This window comes from Paralichthys olivaceus, chromosome 21, assembly GCF_024713975.1.
Source record: "Paralichthys olivaceus isolate ysfri-2021 chromosome 21, ASM2471397v2, whole genome shotgun sequence".
Classification (NCBI taxonomy): Eukaryota; Metazoa; Chordata; class Actinopteri; order Pleuronectiformes; family Paralichthyidae; genus Paralichthys; species Paralichthys olivaceus.
Genome location: NC_091113.1, coordinates 13,107,412 through 13,132,282, shown reverse-complemented (window position 1 = coordinate 13,132,282; position 24,871 = coordinate 13,107,412). Strand labels below are relative to the sequence as shown.

The 24,871-nt window shown below is 42.5% G+C and overlaps 1 protein-coding gene across 1 annotated transcript in view; it reads left to right on the top strand.

The window, feature by feature from the left end:
• Positions 1-383: 383 nt before the first annotated feature.
• Positions 384-24,871, top strand: part of shisa8b (shisa family member 8b) — a 32,595-nt gene continuing 8,107 nt past the window's right edge. Inside the window, exons 1-4 of the mRNA XM_069517051.1 lie at positions 384-2,000; positions 2,489-3,179; positions 14,999-15,123; positions 22,210-22,323. Coding sequence (XP_069373152.1) covers positions 2,530-3,179; positions 14,999-15,123; positions 22,210-22,323 — 889 coding nt within the window. The 5' untranslated portion in view covers positions 384-2,000; positions 2,489-2,529. The remainder of the gene's footprint in view (positions 2,001-2,488; positions 3,180-14,998; positions 15,124-22,209; positions 22,324-24,871) is intronic.

Here is a 24,871-nt window from a genome sequence, read left to right as displayed (position 1 = left end):
AGCCGTTTCCCCCTCCCTTCGTTCTTTCGTCCCGTACCTGACATCGCTCTCTGCTCCCTCCATCCTCATTCTCTGCCCCCCTTCCCCTCTCTCACTCACTCCCTCCCACTTCTTCCTCCAAACCCATCTCTCTCTCTCTCTCTCTCTCTTTCTCTCTTTCTCTCTACGTGTCTCTCCCCTCTCATCCTTGGTCCTCAGCCGATCATTTCTCCCCACTCGTCCACCTCTCCCTCTTTCTTTCTTTCTTTCTTTCCTGTCAGCCTCCTCCCCACTGCCCTACATTCACTCTGTTCTTTTCATTCTCTCTATTGCACTCTCTCTCTCTCTCTCTCTCTCTCACTCTCTCTCTCTCACTCTCTCGCTTTTGATATCCAGCACGCAAATAGAGTGAAAATCAGAGGCAAGTGGAGGAAGCGAAGAGTTTGCTCCGGAATGACAAGACATAAAGGAGGGGATTTGGGGAGAGGCGATTAGCGGAAAGCAAAACAAAAAGTCCCTTGTCAATCTGGCTTATAATTCCATTAAAATTATACATGTGGTCGTTTACTTTGTGAAAAGCTTTTATAATTGGCCTCAGCAGTTGTATCTCCCTCTCTCTCTCCCTCTGTATGTGTTTATCTACAATTTTGTAATGTCTTTTTCCCATATGCATATGTTAAGATTTTTGTCTTTGTGAATGTGGCGTGTTCGTGTGCATGCATGTGTTTGCACAAGTGTGTGTGCGTGTATGTGCGTGTCCAGGGGCTGCAGTTTTCAGCAATGTGTGCCAGTCTCAGCTCCCGGTTTTGGCATCTACGGCGCAGGTTGGGATTGGAACAAAAGAAGAGGCAAAGCTGGAGTCGGACCCTGCTGACTCCTGAATCTGTCTGATGCAAACAGACCTCACATACACCCATGTGTGCACATACTCGACACAGAAATCTGCAAACAAGTGTGCTATCTATGCCCAAGGCACGAGGGGAGGGTGGGGAAGAGACGTTAAGAGACAGGAGAAGAAAGGATGGAGAAGTGGGAGATGAGGGGCTCGCAAGGTAGGGGAGGAGGAGGTAATGCTTGTGCATATGTGTGTGCGTTTGTATATGTGTGTCTTATTATGTGTTGGGGAGAAAAAGCAGGAGACAGATGAGGATGGGGGATGATAAGCAGATGATGAGCAGGAGTGACCGCAGCAGATGTTGGCTGTCCTCCGTCAGCCAAGCAAACACATTTGACATATAGCGACACACTCAGTTACAGTCCACATTTCAGTTTTTCCCTCCTCTTTGCATCTTTTCCCATCAGTCACCTCCTTCCTCTCTCCTTCCAGGCTTTTTTCCTGTGGGGATGATGGGAGATGCAGCTGGATAACCCCCCACCCCACTGCCACCACACACACACACGCACACACGCACACACACACTTTCCCTCTCTCTGTCTGTCTATCTGGCTCTGAGCAGCGGTTAACAAAAGAGGAGATCTCATTTGGTTCCTGAACTATTGCAGCGCTCACTGCAGCCACACACACACACACACACACACTCACAGTCACTCTCTCTCTCTCTCTCTCTCTCTCTCTCTCTCTCTCTCTCTCTCTCTCTCTCTCTCAGTGTCTCTCTCACACACACAGGGTAAATTGGCAGGAGAAGATCCTAACAGTCCTGGACCAGACTGGACTCACATGTGCCAGCACTGACAGAGCAGTGCCCAAAGTAGAAGAAGAGAAGAAGACAAGAAGACAAGAAGAAGAGGAGGAGGAGGAGGTGATACAAACTGAGAAAGGAAAAGGAGAGCAGAGAGGATAAGAGGAGCGTGTCTTTTTGTTTGTTGAATTCTCTGGATCGAGCCCACAGCTGACGATGGAGAACACATGAGGAAGAGAGAGAGAGCTGCGGGGACCCTCAGGTGAAACATGCTCCTGAGTAAAGTTTGTGGATATTTCTAGAGGGAATTTTCAGCCCTTGAACTTTGGTCAAGAATCAGTGAGGAGCGTCGACTGTGCACAGATTGCAAAGGGGGAAGTGGTGAGTTCAATGATTTAAACATTAAATTCTCGTCCTCCTCTTGTGTCTTAGGGTTCTATTTCTAAAAAATCGTATTTTCCCTTATTTTTTTCTTTTCTGCATTTTTCAATGCAAACTTCACATTTATGTCATTTTTTAAATTAAAGAGTGACTTAATGTGTTGGACTGACCTGTTTGACGTGTCCTCTGCCCACTTTTCACCATTGAATCCATGTGCATGTAGGATCAATAGATGCATCATCTATTTAAAACATTCAAGCTGAAATCCATTTGAGTCGTTAAAGGACTTTGTCACAAATCAGTTTGTTTTTAACTGAACGTTTTGGCTTTGTCAGAAAAAAGCGATTAAGAGTGAAAAGATAACCTATGCATGTTCTTGTTTGTTGACTTATTTCTATGTTGTGTTGTTAAGTTTACAAGGTACAAAAGCATCTTCTTTCTCTAACACACTTCCATCTGTCTTCAACCATTCTCCTTCCTTTTCCAAGCCTGCCCGTGGGACATCGCACAGAAGGGTTTTCCCAGCAACATGGAGTCCACCAACCCTTCCTGCTTCCACCTTTTCCTCTTCTTCTTCTTCTTCTCCCCCATTATAACACAGCCTGCCCTCACCCAGGACCCATCCGTCACCACGATGACAATAACCAAGGGCGACCCGTTCATCGCCCCCACCACAGTGGCCAACCAGACCACTCCTAGCTATGTGGAGACAACCCAAAACACCCCTCTAGAGACGGGAGTGTCCACTCCCGCAAGTGGTGGAGACGCTGATGACGAGGATGTCCCTCCAGTCGGCGGGACCCGTTGCCAGGGTTACTACGACGTGATGGGCCAGTGGGACCCACCGTTCAACTGCAACGCCGGTGTCTTTCTTTACTGCTGCGGTACATGCTTCTACCGCTTCTGCTGCCAGTTCCGCCAGCAGCGGCTGGACCAGAGAATCTGCTCCAACTACGACACGCCCATCTGGGCCAACACTGGTAAACCCGTAGCCACCATCACCGAGGGCCAGGAGGACCAGGACCGGGACCGCACGCACCTCATTGTCTACATCATCTGTGGAGTGGTGGCCATCATGGTGCTGGTGGGCATCTTCACCAAACTGGGCCTGGAGAAGAGCCGCGGAGGAAGCGGAGGAGGAAGCGGAGCAGGGGCGCCACATGCTGACATCAACTCCAGGTGAGGAGCAGTTTGGAAGATAGATGTGTGTGTAGATGTGTGTGTGTGTGTGTGTGATGAGGCAGTCAGTATGTTGAAGGTGTTTCTCACACAGTGTAGATATAAGAAGTGGATAAAGGTTTGTGTGTGTGTGTCAGGGATACATTTAGATCTGTGTGTTTGTGATTGCACGTACATGCATGTGTTTGCAGGGATGTTCGAGAAAAGACACCAAAGATTCTCAAGATGTCGTTCTGTGTAAACGCATGTGAACACAACCTGCCAGCTTGGAATTTACATCATCCTGCTTGTGAGTGTGTATTTGTGTGCCTACTACCACGTGTGTGCATGTGTGTGTGTTTGCTTGCACGCGTACAATTAATCACTTATCCTTCTCCAACTACACATGACTGAGTTTGACCAGGTCACTCCAACCCGAGTGATTTCTCAATGTTTCATCTGAAAGAAAATCTGAATAAATGAGAGAAATGTTCGACAAAATGCTTTTAAACTTCAAATTATATTTCAAGATGCTGTGAGTCTGTAAATGCGTGGATAGGACTGCATCTATAAAGCTCATGTGTACATCCATTCACACATCAAGCCCTTATTTTGCTTTTGCTCATTATTTCTTTAACATGTTTCTAATTTTGCATTTTATTTCTTTGTTTTGTTCTTTTTGTTGCTTGTTTCTTTGTTTCTCCTCTTTATTCTCTTTTTCTTTCTCATATAATTTTGTATTCCACCCCTTGTGTACCATTTGCTTTGCTTGTAAGCATGACTTATATTTGAAATAAACAACAAAAAATGAAAAATATCTATTAAAATTGTTGCTGCAGAAGGTTTTGAGTAAATGCTTAGAGAACTCAAGAATTCCTTGACTTGACACTTTTGGACTGAACGTCAAATAATTAATGCCCCGGGCTTCTAACCAATTTTGTCTCCATTAGCTAAGAAACAAATTATTTCCCACTTTCATGAACGCACAACACTGAGCAGAGAAGACATCTCTCGCTCTCCTGATATGTGGTCCAATATGTGGCCCAGGGTTCAATCTGTTCGCCTCAGGAAATCATTACAGCAAACAGGGCACAGCATGGGCTCAAATCTCCCCGCTTTCATCCCAAATGATCTAACCCTCGCTCACTGCCTCTCCTCCTTCTCTGCTCTATCTCAAACTCATTCCTCTTATCTTTCCGAGCTTCTTGTTTTTGATCTTGTTTCCTTCCGTGAATCTCCGTTACGTCACGTGCCGAGTTCCTTTGTCACAAACCGCGCTGCCGATGCTCCTCAAAGTCTTCACTCTTTCCGTGTCTCCCCAGGCATCCTTCCTTTCTACTTTCCTTCTCTCCATCCCTTGCAGCCTTCCTCTTTCCTCTCATTCCCTGTTCCCTTCCTCTGAGGCCGAAAGAGCAGACACAAGGGGCCGTTTTCAACTACTCACAAATCTATTCATCCCCTCGTTTTTTTCCCAAACTGCTTTACCCCGCAGCTGTTCCCTCTCACTCACTCATCCTTTCTGTAAGTGTCACACCTCATCCTATCCTCCTTTTGCTTTCACTTTTCTTTTCCGTTTCTTTTGTATTTTAATTAAGAAGGTGGACACACACGCACACGCACACACACACACACACACACACAACAACGTCAACAGTCTCCGTCAACCAGCATCTCCGTTAGTGCCTCTCCCTATTAACCTGAGCAGCAAACCACATTTCGGCGGATAACACACAGCCAGGATTAATATTTCCTGCAGGGTAGCACCTCACTGAAATAGAAACACTTCCTCCACATAAACACCCTCCCTCTGTGAGCCCATCTCGACAAGATTACCGCTCCTCCTTGAGATTAAAGAAATTTCACCACGATTATAGCTTTACCGTTTCTGGACTGCTCTGCCTGCACGCTCATCGAGTTATTAGCCCGCTGACATAAATCCCTGGTCCAAAAGTGTACGTGCAACTAAGACCTCATGTACTACACTTCACAAGGTGAAATACACAAATGTGTGCAGTCACTCACCCGCTCCAGAGTTGGATGTTCAAGTGGCCAAGTGCACAAGGCAACATTTGCACTTTGCTCTCATGCCATTGCACATATCAATCTCTTGCATGAACCATTTCTTCCTGCTCAGTTTTTGCAAGCAGAGGGTGAATAACACTCTGAAATCCCACCAGTTTTGCCAAATCAGCTTTGAAACTTAAAATCTAGAGTGATCCTTCTTTCAGATTACCATTGCCACACACACACACACACACACCTCCATCTCTGCGTTCATTGTCTTTGCATGCTGCACTAATCCTCAGCCAACAAAAAGAAATGGAGAGCGCCGCCTCAGGTCATACGTGTCACGTCTAATGAAAGGTCCCGGCTGGAGAGGGGCTGGCTTTACACAGAGAGTAAACAAACACCAACGACCTTCACTATTTATGCACACACGCACAAATACACACAGGCACACACTTGCAGTGATTTATAGTTCAATTAACAACAAGAATGATAGTGGTGGCATTAAGGTTGCGTGAGCACGCTTCAGATCACCACAGTGAGAGGTCAGGATAGCCAGGAGGCGACGCACTGCAGTGCAACTTCCAGCTAAGAGTGAGGGGGCGAGGACATGTTGGGAGCAGAGGTCACATGGTTCAAACACATCGTGCTTTTGTGTGTGTTTGTGTGTCTGTACGCAGCGCATTCATGTAAGAGTGTGTGCGTGGAGATGTATGTGTCTGGGCAATTTGTGTGCCACAGCAGTCCAGCTGCTGTCAATGAGGAGACCTTGTATTTCCATCCAGAATGGCACAGAGTAGAGCCCCCACCTCCATCAAAACATTAGGGATCTGAAACTAACATTTAAATTCACTATAGATCCCGTTTTTATATTTAGATCTGAACCAATTTTCATAAATGTCAGTCCCCTAAATATGTCAGATTTTTTAAAGCTCTGTGAATTTTCTGTTCATGAAACTGCCAATCTCACAATGTAAAAAAAAAAATCCTGGCTCCGCTCTCTGATCCTGGGGTCATGCCCCACCCCTCCGCAAAATTTCCTTGGTGGAGCTAATAGACCAACACATACAAAAATAGTCAGATATTAAATCAAACTGATCAACTTTGAATAGTTATTGAAATCTGATCAGACGCCTCCAATATAATGATCAGATTTATTCAACTTTAAGCTGTAACCAAGAATTTTTTTTTTACTTCCTGGAGATACAAGGTTTCCACCTGGCATCAACACTACATGCCAACATGTCTATATGTTTGACTGTGTTTGCATGTTGTCTGTCTCCAGGGTGTATGTGTGTGTGTGATAGTGTGGGTGGGTGTGTGTGTGTGTGTGTGTGTGTGTGTGTGTGTGTGTGTGTGTGTGTGTGTGTGTGTTTGTGGGCTGTGCAGCTCTTATGTTATGTAATGAAGGGCAGTGTCATTTAAAGGGATTGACTGCTCTGCCCTGATTTAAGGCAGACAGATAAGCAATACTCAATACCGTGTAGGGGAATACATATGGACTGTCATGCAACGATACAGGATCCCTTTTCCATTTCAACCTCACACACGCACACACACAGACTTACATTAACTTTGTCTGACCTTTACCATAACAATCACTTGTCAAACACAAACACTTAAAACATAAATATTGAAACACTTATGTTATGGGGACTTGCTCCGTGTCAAGTAAGACAAGTCCCTAATGTGACACACACATCATGATGTCTCCAGGTGGTCATGGTCAATATTTCAAGGAAATTTTTGGTCAGTTTATATGATCTGTCAGGACAGTTTGGAGCTTTTCGAGCAACTGGTGCAATGTTGTTGAGCCGTCAAAACCTACATTTGCACTGGACACTTCCTCCACCACTTAATTTATTTGACATACTTAATCAGGCTTTATTAATCAACAAAAAGCTGCTGTACATCCTCATTTAGTGTAACATCTACCTACTATTTCCACGTTGAATTGTAGCGATGAATTTGGTTTAGGACAAGCGATACGTTCCATGTTAATAAATGTGGACGGTTGAACGTGTCTTCTTCTGACCAACCACAGGTCAAATTGCCACCAGATTATTTAGATAATTTGATTTTTGATCTCTGTCATGAAAATCACTTAATTAATATAATTAACCACAGTAATGCAGCCAATGCTGTTCCTTCATATGAAAAACTTTGACTATAAAATCTTTACCTAAGATAAACCAGGTAGGATGAATGAAAGGTTCTCTAGCGTCACTCTGCATCACAGACTGTTTACAAAAATCTCTGAACACAACGTCCAGCACACAAACAATAAAAAGTTATTAGCTACTATTATTAAGTTAAGTATTATTAATCCTTCTGTTTGTGGAGGACTAATGACAAGGAATAATTAAGAAGTAGCTCCAGAGCACCAACACAGGGCAGGAGAACAGACAGGTTTATAACAGGCACTGCACTAGTTTAATAAAACTCACTTTGACTTGACAGCTCTTTAAACTATCTTGATGACTTATTAGAAAACACTAATGACACACATTTATGAGCACAAACTTAATGACTTATCCAAAGTGATTAAGTCTCTGATAAATTGTTTCTCAGTTTTTAATCAGCCACCAGGCCTGCAGATATGCAAGTTCACGAGACATTATTAGAGGCTTCCTCCATCACAGCAGTGTGCACTTTCATTCTGCAAAACAATTAACGCAGTGAATGAAATTGTTCTCAGAGGGAGGAGAAATAACAGGGGTCTGTGTTAATGACATTTTGTGGATGCTGAACACTAACTGGAGGTGGATAACCAGGTTTGTACAACAGTAATCTTATAGTGCGTGGAGAGTAATGTTGTGTTGCATTCAAGAGAAATTACAACTGCGACATGTGACTTGTTGACTGTCGCCCACCAAGAGATCCGCCAGCTGCTTTCCTCACAAACGGGCATTTTACTTTTACTTGCACATGCTAGGACATGATAAGAAGATCTTTATATAGAGTCTATGGTGAAAACAAATAACGTACTGTATGTCTACATAGACATACCTGCACCCACCATATCCCACAACCTGTTTTTCTCTGACGAGCTCCCCCACTCTGTTGTCTCTGGTTTAACTGTGGCTTCCTCTGGTCGTCAGAGAGAAGGAAAAAAGACGCCGCAGACATGAAGCAAGTCAGACCAGCGTGAGCCATAAAAACCTGCCATGTGAGAAAAAGCTTTTCCATTAAGAAGCTGAAAAAATTAATTTTCCTCAAAGTTCTGGTTCCACTTTCCCAGCTCCCCTCCATCTCCCCCTGCCTCCTGATTACCTCCAGGGTCGAGCTGTCACTGCCTATCACCTCTCACCTGTCACCAGTGTGTGTGTGCGAGGAGGAGAGAGAGAGAGAGAGCATGGCTGAATGCATGCATGCTTACAAGTCAATGTGCTAAAGTGCACACACGTATGTGCCTGCATCACCACTTGCCTCAGTTACTCTCAAAGTGAGAGGACATATAAGTTGACAGCTTTGTTGCGTCAGATGTGACAGTTGTCTCCCTCCAGCTGCTCTACCTTCCTCTCTCCACGTCGGTGCTGCCGGGCGGCGCCGGGCCCTCGCACACTTAAATGTGGGTCAGCACCCACTGACTCGAGGGTTTGGCCGTGTCCTGTTTTTATATTTGTCTTTGCAGACGCTCTGTTCATCAGCGTAAAGATCAAACGGTTGACATCAGAAAAGTCAAAAGATTGACAGCTTTTCTTTTAATCTGTCATACCTTGAAGCCGACATTTGACATTTTAAGGCAGCCGAAAATAGTTTGTCGCGAAATGAAGTTTGCGCCAAAGAGTCAAACGCATATCAGCCAAAAGTGAAATGCATAAGACCAGCAGACTCACAGCGAGTCGGCCCCAGTAGCTCCTTTTCATCCTTCTCCCAAACTTCTAATGGGCCATCTGTGTACAGCTTCAATTGGGCCTGAAAACCAGCTACAACCAACTGAGGAAACTATTTGAGCTGCTTGAAAACTTTTAGCAAAGAACTGCATCACTTCCATTTTCAAGGTGCAAAAAAATAAATAAAGGCCTCGCAAGCCTCTGGGACGGAGGGAAAGACTTCAAGCTTGTTAGCACAAAAACAAACCACTCAAACACTTCCTAATAGTTGGATAATAACCCAGAAATCTAAGAGGTAGGAGTCCTAATAGCTAATCATGATAGAACCACATTACTATTATTTTCAATATGGTTGGAAAAAAGATAAGTGACAGATGGCGACCTCTGTGCCTGAGGGAAATGGCACATGCTCGCCTCTGTAGCATAAACCCACAAACACTCCTGGGAACAGCGATACAATAACACACACATATCTGTGCAGGCGAGCTGAAAACCGAAATCCTGTTTGTCATGCACACTTTAATCATTGCTCTCCAATAAGAGAGGAGCACTCACATATATGTAGGTGTGAACGCCCAACCTCCAAATTTTTAAGACTAAAACAGAGCAGTCTGTAAGGACGTTTCATTTCATTTCACACATACGAGCAGAAAAGTCTCTTTCAGCCTGACTCGGGGGGGCATGTGCAGCTGCTGGATCAATAATATGTGCATTAATGCATTAACAGAACACGAGGATGCGCTAAAAACATATAGTGTTGTGTAAGTCCTGTACATATATCGATAGAGTCTCTCAGCAGAGAGGCAGACACACAGAAAGGTTTCCTCTTGTTTGAAGAGGGGCTGTGATATTATTAGTAACTTATCACTGAGTGCAACCTGTTCTGAATGATCTGGGTGAAAAATTGATTGTTATAGGACATTAGCAAAGTCTCATCTCACTGTGGATGTGATGTCACGGGGGAGCAGGGTCACATCGCTGTTACGTAACACGTTGTAGAGTATCACAGAGCCAGAGGAGACATGGAGTATATACACGTGGACTGCACATCCTATAAGGTCTCTGTTGGTTTGTAGTCTGTCTCATTGAGCAGGAATAATTGCAGCCCAATTTTTCAGACGAAAACAAAAGCTTACATTTTTTTTAAAGAACTTAGTCTCTGAGTGGACACAGCCTGAGGGAAGTAGATTCAGGGCAACAATGGCCAGTGGAAGTTTGTCAGCTCATTGCATGGGTTGGGTAATGTTACCCGGGGACGTGTCTCTGTTTTAGCAAACATTTCCATGTAGTCTGACAGTGTGAGAACTGGTTGAATATGTGTTTATTCAAAGCCAGGGTTGGCAATACTAGAAAAGTTATTAACAGCAGGCTTCACAAAATGTGACTGATACATCCCACACTGTCCCATCAGCCCTCTCGTCAATACTATGCCCCCAAAACCCATGAACTGACTGCTGCTAGAAACCAACTTTTCCCTGCTTCAGCGCTGTATGTCACTCATTCCACGAGGGCCACAGACAAACGACTTTTTGATTTTTTTTCACTCAACTTTCAAGATGATTTTAACAAATGAGATACAAAAGTTTAGAAACAACTTACCCATGCACCCTTCCTTTATATACCACAAACTACTGAAGGATGTAAAGTGATGTACATCTAATGATCCATATTAGATACACACACTGTTGTGATTTCAAAATTTGGCAACTGTTGGACCGTTGGGAGAATTTTGTCAGGTTTTGAATGAGCTTTTCTGGTCTTCATGACCACTTAAAGCGCTCCACTGTAAAGTTTTCCTTTTGCATCTCTGAGGGATCCCTCACATCGGAGGTTTCTACATTTATTTTTTTTCCTTACTCTTGTTGAAGGTTAAGGACAGAGGATGTCACACCGTGTTCAGTCCTATGAAGCAAATTGTGATTTGTGGATATGTGAATACGTCCAGGGAAATGTGGGTTTCAGTGTCTTGCCCAAGGACAGTTCAACATCGAACCACTGACCTTCTGGTTGGAGGGTGACTCCTATACCTCCAGAGCCACAGGCACCGCTGCTTTTAAATATGTGACATCAGTAACTAGCTATTTTTGCAGCAAGGCTTGTGCAGAATACAGAGGACAGGGTGTAAGCATTGTGGGTAGAGCCATATTTTAGGTTTTAAACTAATTAGATGGGCTAAGATACGGCAACAAAGCACAAATTCTAAATCACTTTTAAGGTGTTGCAACTGCCTTGTTAAAAGTTTAATTGATTTAAATTTGCATTTGTTTTACATCTGATTGAATCCCCTGTATAAGCCATTGGTCTTTCTATCGGTCCACAGAACCCTACGGGTCTTAATCTTTTAACCAGCTGCTCGGCCATCTTCACTCTTTCAAAGACATCCACAGAAAGCCCCCCCCCGTGGGACTCAGCCAACGCTCCACAAACACGACATAGCCCGCAGACAGGTGCAGTTTTTGTTGCAGATTAAAAGTCCAAATCAGCAAGTTGTTTAAGCGGTGAGCCAAGAGGAGAGAGTGCGTAGAGGCCCGAGGCGCCGCACAGCAATGAGTCAGAGAGCGGATGAGGAGCGGGGAGAGAGAGAGAGAGAAACTGGAGGAGAGGAAGAGGAAGACAGTATGGTTTGAAGAGAAAGAGACAGATTTAGGGCTGTGTTTAGGTGAGGAGGGGGCAGAGAGAGAAGGAATGAGAAGAATGGAAAACTGAGGGATGAAGAAGACGAGAGAAAGTGATTTAAATCTGTGCAGAAGACGAAGACAGATAAGGAGGCGTTTTGTTGTGTGGTGCGAATATTTAGAAGAGGACAAACATGACGTCATGATCTAATACGCAATTTCACAAAGATGCACGCCACCCACAGCGAATATAAACGGATTCACAATAAGATGATTAAGATCTGAATAGATTCGAATGAATGAATATGATTTTCCGTCACAAAATCAGGTCCCACAAATAGAGATTTAAGTAGTTTCCGAGTTTCGCAGGGAGAATTCAACACAGCAAAACCTAATTAGGTATGTGAGGGTCTTATTCTTTTGTTGTAATTGATCTTTTAGGTGTCGACCTTTTACACATCTGATTTATTTATATATTCCTATAAGCAGTCGGGCGCCACCCACTTTTAATAAGAGGGTGTTAACCTTTTGAAATATATATATATAAATATCATGACGTAGAGATGGGTGACCCTATGTAAGCATTGGACCTGCAAGCTTAATTATTTCCTATATTTCCCAGGATGCCTTTAATCCTCCCTAAACTCGGATCAGAAATACACAATCATAGCTATGATGTCTTAGGGTGAATTACTTTTTTCAGGGGACGCAGGTGACTCCAGGAAGTCTGCATTTGCCAACATGAGATAGTTGCTGCTGATTAAACAAGGTGCTTCATTGTATCTGGCACCAAAACAGCGTCATAATGTCAAGTCGACTTTTTGGCATCTGTGACCCTGTTATTCACACACATCATCACACCTACTCATATAGATGATCAGAGAAGTGGCCAGAGGGATTCACTTTGCTGTTTGGCAGGTTACTTGTGAACAAGTTGCCCCTGGCTGTTGTTCTGTCAGGTCAGTCATATCCTGGCTCCTAAGCCAGATGCACGTGTGTGTGTGTGCGTGTGTACAGTGTGTGTGTGTGTGTGTGTGTGTGCGTGTGTACGGTGTGTGTGTGGTAGTGGGGGCAAAACGTATGAGCTTCATTAGCAGAACAGAGGCACTAGTGTTTGAATTATTGATCAAGGGAGTGAATACCATCAACAGTGTAAATTCAGCAAATGCAGAGGGATAGAGGAAGTGTTTATTCAAAGTGATGAGTATGCCTGCATGTGTGTGTGTGTGTGCGTGCGTGCGTGCGTGCGTGTAGTGTGCTGTCAGTCCTTTGCGTTTCTTGCGTCCACACACATCAAGCCCTGAGTCCAAACATGACCATATTGGAGGAAATCTTGTCCATATGTTGTGCAGCCAAAAGGCCTCCAGTCACATCCAGCTGACAGAAATTCAGCACATAAAACATTCACTGAGCAAAATACATGTGGTGACGTTGGCCATAAAATAGAATGGGGGGAAATAAAACCGGAGGGGCGACACAGATCCCAATCAGGCAATGCTGACTTTTGAATACTTGAATCATGATGTCATTATGATGTATAATGAAGCTGCAGTAGGGTAGCGGCTGTGGGTCAGAAAGGTAAAGCGGCTCGTCCACTAATCAATCAGTGCTTGGATCCACAGCTCTTTTATTCTGCATTCTCAAGTGTCCTTGAACAATCTAATGAAGCCTACAATTGCCCTTGATGGCTGTGCCAACAGTGTATGAATGGTGTGAATGTTGTTAATTTAGTCTCAAAATTCATGAGCGGCAAACTTCTTATACTCTGTGTGCACAACAGTGGTTCCGCAAAATCGCCCTTCCCTTGCTTGCTCGTCGAGGTGAGTTTTGTGACTAGTGTGGCAGGGACAGCGGCTGATGCTCCTCTTCTTCCATTGGTCACCTTGAACACTCCAGTCCAACACTCCTACCTCTTTAACCGAGTTCCCTTTGACATTTTTCTGCACTTGTAGATTTAAAGTTAAATGCTCGCTCAGAAAAACGCCTTTCCGCTCTTTAATCTATAATTATGTTTTTTAAGCTTGTGCGGGCGTGGTTTTTTACGTGGGCAAATTTTGAGACTAAATAAACGCCATTGGTGTGTCATTACAAAACGCTGCGCATAGAAGCCCTGTGGGAATGTGTGTGTGGGTAAATGTGACTTGTACTGAAATAAAGTGTGGTTGATAAGACTGAAAAAGTTCTATATGCATACAGTCATTTTATCCCACTAGTATCTCCGAGCTACATAATCTTGAGGTTATGTCTAATGAATGCAGATATACATACTACAAATGTATTTATGACATCATCGTGACTTCTTTATGACGTTATTGATCACATGATATCCTGTGATGGGGAACACGTTCATGGTCAATATAAGCTTCAGATTGTCTCTCTGTTATTTGTGGTTATATCTTGGAAAATGTGTGCTCAGATCATATTTTTGTTTAACTGCAGCTTTGTAACTTTTACCAATCAGCTCTGAAACTTCATCATAGATAGATATATATATATTTATCATCAGCGTCCCATTTCAGCTCACTAGCACAGTGTGTACAATTCAACAGATGCTGCTTATTTGAGTATGGAGGCAATGCAACTGTCAAACCAAGCTGTCTGGTTGGGGTAATGCAGCATTAGTTCCCTAATTGAGGTAGGAAGGCTCAAAAAGACACAGAATAATGCAGCTGTATTCGGTAAAAATAGAGGTATACACAAAAAATATAATTGAAGTTTGTTTGGTATGGATGTGACTGATGATACATCTGTCAACACAAAACACACACACACACACACACACACAGCACACAGTACACACATGGCAGATGTAGAAATACAGAGAACCACCTCCTTTGACATTTGACATGTAACCACACATAAACACACAGGTAGACAGCATCAAGAAAAAAATTATACTACACACATTCACACACCTCCACACATGGTGAACACACCCTCCCCTGGGACGAGAGGATGTCATGTAAATTAATCGCCTGTGTGTGTGTGTGTGTGTGTGTGTGTGTGTGTGTGTGTGTGTGTGTGTGTGTGTGTGTGTGTGTGTGTGTGTGTGTGTGTGTGTGTAGGGCATCCAGCTGTTGGGGAGAACCCTCTCAGGGGATGTACAACACACATCTGTGAGAGTAACAGACGGTGTTTGTCTCACTCTCTCACTGACTGATAGAGATTTAGAATCAGACTGTGCAGCTACTCAAACATTAACAATCTACCTCATTTTACTTTTACAGGTTTTTTTTGTCCTTCAGTGAGTTTTAACTTTTAACTGGCTTATGAATAGAAATCAATGCACCAATTTAAAGCCTCTGTGTGTGTGTGTGTGTGTGTGTGTGTGTGTGTGTGTGTGTGTGTGTTTGTGTGTGTGTGTGTGTGTGTTTGTGTCCAGGACACTGACAGACCTGCTGAAGCAGCACGGGGGTGAAGTGAGCTCGGTGGAAAACGCCACAGCCAGTTCACCCAATGGGGGAAGAGCCAATGGCATCTCAGCCAGGATGATGCGCAGCAGGAGTGGTGAGTACTGAAAGACACACAGAGACACATGCTCATTGTTGTGTCTCCATGACTTCAGAGGACATTGATTTCCTGGAGACTAACCTTAACCATATGCTACAACTTGCCTAACCATAAACCTAACCTTAACCTTAACCTAAACTTAAACTTAAAACATGTCTTCAGCTTAAAAATTAATTATTTACGTTATGGGGACCTCATAATGTGACTGTGTAAATAGATTTAGGTCCCCATAACATGAGTAATACCTGGACCGCACACACACATTCACACGCAGGTACAGGTGAAGTTGGAATAACGTTCTATATATAACCGATCCTGCTCCACATCTTTATGTGCCGAGAGAGTCAGCGAGCATCATTATTCCATGCAAATGAACCCATTTTGTACAAAAACATAAAACACAACACAAACAGAGAGAAGCTCAACAAACAGCCTCCATGCAGCATTTGGTTTTTAGCCCAGTTTGCATCTTTTTTTTCTTCATTGTTTCTATTTGCATAATGAGCAGTAACACATGCAGGGTCGCACATTTAATGTATTGCACTCTAACTTTCATGACAGATGAGAGCAGCTGTGTCATTTATCCAATGCTGTGGGTTCACTATACAGGACATACACAATATCAGAATTTGATTTTATTATCCTTTTCTGAGGCGCAAGTCTATGACGTTGTTTGACAGAGCTCTCACTGTCAAACAACGTCATCTTTTTCTGAGCAGTTTTATTTAAAAACTAAAAGAGTACTGGAAGAATGCAAACATCCACAAGGGCTGATTGGCCAATTATCACCATTTGATAAATAGACACAGACATTTTCTGGGTCACATTAAACGCAGGTAAAATATAATTATCTGATGTTGTTGAATAAACACTTGTTACCGTATAATAACCAGATCTGCACAAATTTGCAGAAGTACAGAGCATTCAGAATGTAGGTAGGGTAGAGGACAGAGTATAAGAGAGTGAACGACAGGAGGATCTTCATCTGTAAGTAGAACACAGGCTTGTTGCACGTGTAATACTGGTGCAACACACACACGCACACATTTTAATCAGTATGTTAATGTAAGCAGGCTACAACCCTACAGGCAGCATGTGCTGTTTTACATACATTTTCTATGCATCCACACACACCAGCCTGGATGAGACACTTTTCTGCAAGCCACAGTTTGTGCCACTCATAGGTGTGACGGGGTTAAGAGAAGGATTGTTGTCATATAATATGGTTCTTTCAGGGAAATTGACTGAGCAGTTATCTCTTTTACAGCAATGCCCTGAGATTACACTCACACAGGCAGAGAGATACATGAAAATCAAAGAGAAAACAAACACAGACATGACGAGCAATAATGATCTACAATAGTAAAGGATGAAAAGTCACATAAGCAAGAACAAGCAAGTTTACGACAAAACAGTAAAATACGTAAAATGCCAATAAAGCATCAATAACGATTGGATAAATAGAGTTATAGCAATAGTAAATCAATAGACAAGGTTAACTAAAAAAACAATAAATAACAACCCAGTCCACAGATCAACCAAAGCAGGAACAACGTAACACAAACAGCAGCTTGTCCGTGCGTGTGTGCATGTGTATGGATTAGTATGCGTTTGTGTGTGTAAGAGGAAGGGAGAGGGGTGTTTGATACAAGAGGCCGCCTGCAGCATCTATCTCTCTCATCATGTCATGTAGACATTCACACACTGCTAAAGACTTGATGGGACGCACTGTACAGGCACTTGAAAAGGAGCAACAAGTTTTCTAGCTGTAGCAAACATTAGTCAGTACGTCTGAGGGAAACTGAGCCTCACTGACAGCAGCCTTATTATTTTGTCTCATAGTTGCTGAGTGAACATTGCTTGTGGCCAGAGCTCGTGATAGAAAAAGAGCATGAGAAATCATGATGGAGTGAATAAAAGTTCAGGCGATTTACTTCACTGAGTGTGAAAACCTGAGTGTGAAGCAGTTTTCAAATCTTGCATAGATAACGGGACATGTGTCAGGTGATCTGACGTGATCTCTGCTGGCTGATTGTCGTTCAGATTAGCTGAGGGAAGAGATCGACAGGATCTTGTGCCACAACAGGTTACAACTGCTAATTTACAAAATAAAATACACACACACAAACCAGCACTGTATATTATGTGTGTATATGAGGTATAATAAGATTTGCCAACAATGCCAGTTGGATTTTGATCCCAGTAAAGTACATAATTTAGACAATTACACGTTAATAAAGCTCAAATATCCCGGATATGAATGCTGCCATTTTGCGGAGTGGAGGTTGAAAAATGTACTTAGCGTGTACTTTGACTTTTTATTTTGGTCCATGTCCTGTCTGCTAATGTGGAGGAGACAGGGACAAAAATATTGTAGTTCCCATGAAGCGCATTTATCTTCTTCATCACATCAACTCTTCACTATCTTTAACGTCCCTCGCTGGATTTCGATCGTGGCTAAATATTTTCTGTGCTCAGTGCTTCTTCATTTCAGTCACTGCTTCACCGTGTTTCCTTCAATCCCCTCTTCTCTCTCTTCTCTTTACCCTTTCCTGCTATTCCTCCTGTTGCTGGCCTCAAACAGATTCTTATGTAAAGTCTTGTGTAGTTGTCGACAGCGCACCGAGGAATTTTAAATCCCCTGCTGCTGAGAACCCTCGACTGCTCAGGGATTGACACAATCATCCAGCTACCTATCATGGCGGGTGGGGGTGGGGGACGTTTTCAAGAACATGGTGGGCTGTTGCAAATGAAACAGCAGGTGGCACAATCTAATCTGTTGATTGAATGAAAAAAAACGAAAAAACATGGGTAAATGTTGGTGTTGGACATGAGTGAGTCCGCTTCTTAACGTGAAGTGACAGCGGTGGAAAGCAGGGGGCCTGGCAGAGAAGTCAGTGTTGATGATGATACTTATTGATGCTAATCTGTTCCAGTGTTTATGCACATTACACCCACTTTTTCCCCAGAGGAGGAAAATGTCCACTGGCTGTTTGTGGTCAATACACACAGACAGAAAAACATAGACATTGTCCAGCAGACAGATTAGTGCCAATGAAACAAAATACAATCTTGATTGTATCACTTGAATACACTATGACATGTATTTTTCGAAAGAAAAAGGAAAGCTATGAATGAGAATTTAGCCTGAAGACACCTCATCTTAAAGCATATGTATCCTTTTGGGTCATGAAACTATTTTAGGAAACTCTCAGGTTGACATTTGAAGGTCACGTCATTGCTTCAAATCATGAGTCACCCCCGTCTGTCCCAGGTCTGAGGGAATTGCAGGAATCTTGTTGCTTTGCTTTATGCAGCCAGGACCATACTCACTTTACGTGTATGCAAATTTTAGTGTCATGCCAAATGTTCCCTAATTGAGCCACAGGACAAAGTGGAACACAACATAGAAAGTACAGACAGTATTGGTTTTTCCATTGTTGACAAGATGGCAGAGAGTGGCCTCTGGAAAATGTCATGCTGATCACCTACAGAGTAACTGAACACATCACCCGTTTCTCTGGGGCTGAGATTCAGTTTAAAATGAGATTGTGGAGATTGAAGATGTTTCTAACGCGTTATGGACGCGAAACTGGAGGAATACAAATATCTCTGGATGAAAAAGAGGAGCCACACAGAGAAGACGCTGATCAAGATGTCAACTTGGAAAGACGAGATTCGAGAACCTTTGGTGATGAGGGCCGACGCCGGTGTTGATGTGCTGTAAACACAGAGCGTGAATGTATGTGTCATGTCCTGTCTCCTGCTGCTCCACCCAGAAGCCACCCCTCACCTGAAAGTTACATTTCCCTGTTGTTGTGAACGCCTCTGAACTCTGACCTTCTTCATATGTGAAACTCTTTTCCAGACATGTTTCATGTGCGAAAATGACATGAAATGAAAAATATATTTCCCATGAGCCAGTGTTGTATATTTGTAGATAACATGCTTAATGTTACCAAAACTAATATTTGATTATTTTTGTAAAAGAATGTCTCTTTGCTTTACTTGTAAACCCCGTTAATATGTTCGAACTTGAAGGTAGCTGTAGCAGAGTAATATCATAATCATTTTTTCATATAGAAATAAATCATATCACGAGCTGCTCTGATTTTCATTTCACTTTGACATTCAAGGCTGCAAATGTCAAAAAGCCAAAAAAAAGTCAAGGAGAGTTTCTGAGATTTATATGAGGATCTGACATTAACTGAGGAAACAAGGCAAAATATTTGGACTAAAAGTCCCTCAAACGTGACTCATTGCAGAGAGAAAAGCTTGGAGCAAAAAAAGATGACCTATTTATCAAAAACGAGTGCAAAAGTAGCGTGACCCAGTAACAAGTCACTTCTCATGACATGAATTCTACCTGTTCTTCTCTCGGGTCGCTCTGTTTCTCTTCAAGCTGTCAGCTTTTTGAGTGTTTTCTTGCTCTCTCAACTCTTTCCTTGGGTCACGTGAAGCAAACTACTTATTCCTGTCGATTATTGATCTGGAACCTGAGCTGCCCTGCTCGTGTCACGTTGATGACTCTGACAAAAGGCATGTGTACTATCAGCACAGCAGATCACACAGAGCCGGGATTATAAAGTTTGTGTGGGGGTGAGATGGTTGTGTTTGTCTGCTCCGACTGGAAATGACGATGCACAGACTTTCACATATGATCTCACCAATGACAGATACGCACTCTGCTCCTGATCACATTTACTGTCGCCCCTGAATCTCAAGTAAATAAATCCAGATATAAATGCAAACAACCCAATTTGGTATAATCAGAATATTTAAGAAAATGTATTTAAAGTGAAATTCTGCTGCAGAAATTGTTTTTGTTTACAGTATTGACACAAGCATTGGCCAAAAGCTCTCGACTCTCATTGTTTTTCAAGGTGACATCTTCGTCTGAGCCTTCTACGCATACAACTCTTTATCATCAACACACCCACTAGCTTGCTATGGGAATGTTTCATGCTGTACTCTCACATGGGCGCATTCTGATATTTTCAGTACATGCAACTGAAGGGGGTGACAGAAAAAGTTCTGGAAAATGTGCGGAGCAACTGACTCGGACATTTGTGCTCTTGCAGTTCCGTGCACATCTAAAAGCAGCTTAAGAGAGAAAGGAATCCCATCATAGCAAAATCTTCTGTAACTCCTCTTGTGTTCCTGACCTGAAAATGAATCTAAACGTCCTGCATCTGCATCATTAGAGCTTCTGCTAAAACTGTGAGCTGTGAAGTCAAAAACATCGGGCACACTATGAGCCACTGCTCGTTATTTCACAGAAAACCTAGTATTTCACATGATAAGAGAAAAATACATATTGCCTTTCTGTTTCATCTTAAAAGCTGCTAATCTGACAGTGTTTCATGTCTGCATGGCATCGCTTTATTATTAATAATTACTTTCTCAATGATTAATAGAACACCAGAGACCATCTGAACATTATTCAAAGCAGCATTTAGAAATGTGGACAATTTTCATATATCTAGATCTTTATGGATGACCATGGAAAGCAGTTCATTTACATTACCAGTAGATCAAGAGTGATCTGTTGGTCTTTTACTGTGACTTTAAAGGATCCATGAAATGAAAGTTTCCTACTTTTATTCCTGTGCCCTTATGTTAATTGTTAATTCCTCTTGTAATTCACCAAATGCATCAAAATCTTTTCCTTTCTGTCAAATGGTTTAAAATGTTTCGTGTCTTATCCTGCGTTTCTAACTTCATCCCTGTTACTATAAATTAACGGGTGCACAGGAAACTACACCGTCTGATTAATCAGTTAAAACTGCAGGCGGAGGTGAAGGTGGTGGCGAGAAATGCTCAACAACAGTGAGCAGGCTATTTTCATGACTTTCCACATTGAGCTGCTAGTTACTGTGAAGTCTGCTGAGGGGGCATGAGGCAATTCAGTGCTATCGGTTACTGTAAACACCAATTTTTATCATGGCTATTCCCAAATGTCCCTCTGACGTCTGTGTCTTTAAAGAGCATCGTGAGGAAAATAACTCATCATCCAAACTATATGACTCCCTCACTGTGCGTCTCCTTCGAGCGGGTAGTGATTAGCATTCAGAAGCTGAGGCGGGTACACCTCTGTCTTAGCACTGACAGTCGCAGATGTGATGCAAACATCTGTCGGAGGCTGTGCTTCACTCTGTGTGACACTGTGTATACACACTGTGTACACACACTGTGTACACACACTGTGTACACACACACACACACACCACACACCACACACACACACACACACACACACACACACACACACAAAACCAGACATCTAATATGCTACAGATACTTTTTGTTTAAAGGTAATTACCACTGATTTTGTTTCTCCTCCAGATGTGTGCATACAGCCTGTTGGGTGTGTGTGTGCGTGAGTGTGTCTGTGTGAACATTCGTGAGTACTGCATGTGTGTCCATCCATCCCCGGGGCTGACATCAAGTGGGCCAGCTGCATCAGTGGACTTCATTATTGCTAATAGCCAGGGCTTCACTCTCTCAGCTAGTTTATTCCATTGTTCATTAACCTCAGTTCATTTAGCATGAGACTGGCTGGCCGTCAGGGTCGGGGCTGCTGTCTCACCCAAAGTCACCGGCCTCAGGGTGAAAGGGAGGTGGGTTTAAACTTGTGATAATCCAGCATTTCTGTGACACTTCCACAGTACATGTTCCCACCTGAGACACTCTCAGTTCAACCACTGCTGAGCACGGGAGCTAGTTGATGACAAACTGACACGCATTACCAGTCAATGGCTTGTAACATAATCCAAATATCATCATACATACATCACAGATGAAGGAGCCAGAGTGTGTACAGTAGCAACTGGGGGAATAGAGCCGGGGTATCGAAGTCCTGTCAATACACGCACAACCCACTGACATGGAGGAGGTTTATGACCTATACTGCAGTCAACCACTAGGGGGAAATCAAGATGCTTTGGCTTCACTTTTAAGGAGCTGTCATCTCATCCATCTTTACATAGAGTCAATGAAATGTATTTTCTTTAAAACAATATGTTGCCTTCTAAAGATTTTTTTTGTCTGACTGTGTCTTTCTCTCTGCCTCTCTCCTACCAGAGCAGTACCATCTGAATAACTCAGCTTATGGGCCGTTTGGACAAGGGCTTCCACGCCCGCAAAGCAACCACGGCACAGTGGGACTGAACAAATATACTTCGCTTAAAGCTGTGGGTAAGTCGGACACACACACACAAACACACACCCACATGATGCTGACTCCAGCTGGCACAGTAACCTTTAAATTACAGTAGGTTGACGGTACAGGAGCTGTCAACTGATGAGCGTCTCCGTGCCTCTTGGCGAACTGATCTTAAAGAGGAGCTCATGGTGTTTCCTGTCTGTCACTGCCTCTTCATGTGAGAACGATATATTGAATTAGAGTTTTCCTCATGTTCTCACTGCCACAAGACAAGCCTGTAATTAACCAAAGCTTTATTGTGTTAATTATCAAAGCAACAGCAACATTTCCACAGCACAGGTCAATGCCAAGGTCAGAGCTCTGTAATACATGTATTCATGGAACATGGTCTTTGGGGCAGAAATAAAATTACTGGGGCAAACATGAAAGCTCTGTGACTAGTAAACACACCATCCTTCTGTGTCCTTACTTTTGAGTTTAATTACACAAAACTAAAAACAAACCTTAGTTTTCTTTGTATAGTTTCATATTACATATCATTTGCATATCTAAAATAAATATGTGGGAATTTAACTTGCGACCTATATTTGTTAACAAGTTTTATTATTAAATGTAAATTGTTTGCAATAGTTAGTTCCCTAAAACTAGAACTGGTGCGTCTGGTGTGACAATCCACTACTTTATTCTGAGTAAACTTTTCTGTGTTAAAAAAAAGAATAACTAACTTCCTGAATGCAACAATTCTCACCTTCCTATACGTTCTACACAATTTGTAGTATTTTTACTGCATCTGTATGATGCCTCCATGATGTAGTTTTGTAAGGGATTTGTGATGTAACATGTAAAAATGACTACAGCCTGGAGAGGAGGCTGCGGGGCTTTTACTAGGTGACTGTACAGACTGTTCCGTGCCGACAAAGGTCGAACACACGTTGTTGTCCTTGAATAGTAGCAGGTGTAATAGTGTGCAGAACTGCAGGCATCCCATTAGAACAATATAATCCTCTACCAGAGAGCCAAAGGCAAATCACTGCTTGTCAGGGTAGATTGTTTTAACCTTTTACCAATGGGAGGTTGATGGAGCATGAGTGTCCTTTTCAAGCAACAACTCTCTTTACGCACTGTACATATTTTACACTTGGGATCGGCCTGCAGGCCCCTTCAGATCGACATGATTTAGCATCAGAGGTACGGTCACTTGCTCAAGGGCACTAAAACAGTAATTGAACATTCAGTAGGTCCTACTGAGTTACTGTTGTTACACCTGTCAAGCCTTCAAATTGAGATTGTAATAATAGTGGCAATTTTAGAAGCACTGGGTACTTGTATGGATGCTTTAAGCTGCAGTATGTGGAATCGCTTGGTTGATGGTTGAGTCTCATTCCCGGGACGGTAACATTTTCAGATGGAGACTCTCTGTCCTGAGCCCCTTCCACCACACGAGCGCAGGCAGAAGCATATGCTTAATATGCACACATGACAAATGACCCACGCCCATTTTATTTGCTCCTTTAGAACAAGTGAATCACTTTCTTTTAATTTTGTTCTTATGTTTTTCTTATTAGAAAGTAATTCAAAAAGATAAAGATAGACTCACATAAATTGTAAAAAATGATGAAAGCACATGGAGAAAAATGGTTAGCGTTCATGTAGCCATTGAGTTAGCAGCGATGACCTCAGTGTTCTGTGACATTCATGCTGCGTGCACACACACACACACGCACACTCTGGACTCAGGGCAAGGGTATTTATAAACCGTCTTTGCTATATCTCCACATCCTGACACATACTTTAACCTCCATCATCTCTATTACACTCCTCAGTTTCTTCTCCCTCCTCACCGCACTCCCCCCGTCTTCTGCCGTCCTTTGTCCCAGTGAGAGGAATGATTCACCAACTAGAAATACCTAAATCACCAGCTTTACTTTCTGATCTTCTTCAAACCCGCCCTCTCACTGTGACCATTTTTCACCACCATCTGTTTTTTACATTAAGTTTTTATTTTACATTTGATTATTTTTTACATTCAAACACCTCATTTTCCATTTTAGAGACATTATAGTCAATTTTATTTGCAATGGGAGACACCACAAAGTTCTTCTTGCTAGTTATTTCTTAAAAAGTTTTTTCTTTCCCACATAATATTATACATATTTTCACATTAAATTACAACTCTATTCTTGTGATGTTATGACTTCTTTCTCATTAAATCACGATCTTATTCTCGAAATAAACAAAAATCCTTTAAATGACCCTAGAACTAACCTTTCCCACAAGGCCCTGATTTTATACTTTTTATTTTTTCTGTACCGTCATACGGGTAGCCACTGTAAGTAGGTCATACTTATTGAATGTATAAAAAGATGGATGACATAACAACTCTATTTTGGCTTCATTTATTATTAGTGGGAGCAAGAAAAGACATGTTGTCCATCTTTATATACAGTCTGTGGTCCTAACAGAAGACCAAGCTAGGTTGTGTGTATTTAAGTGATCAATGGAGAGTTGTAGTTCTAACAATTTGAAGTTTTAATTTGTAATAACAAAAGTGTGTCATTTCATTAGAGTTTCATGACCTCC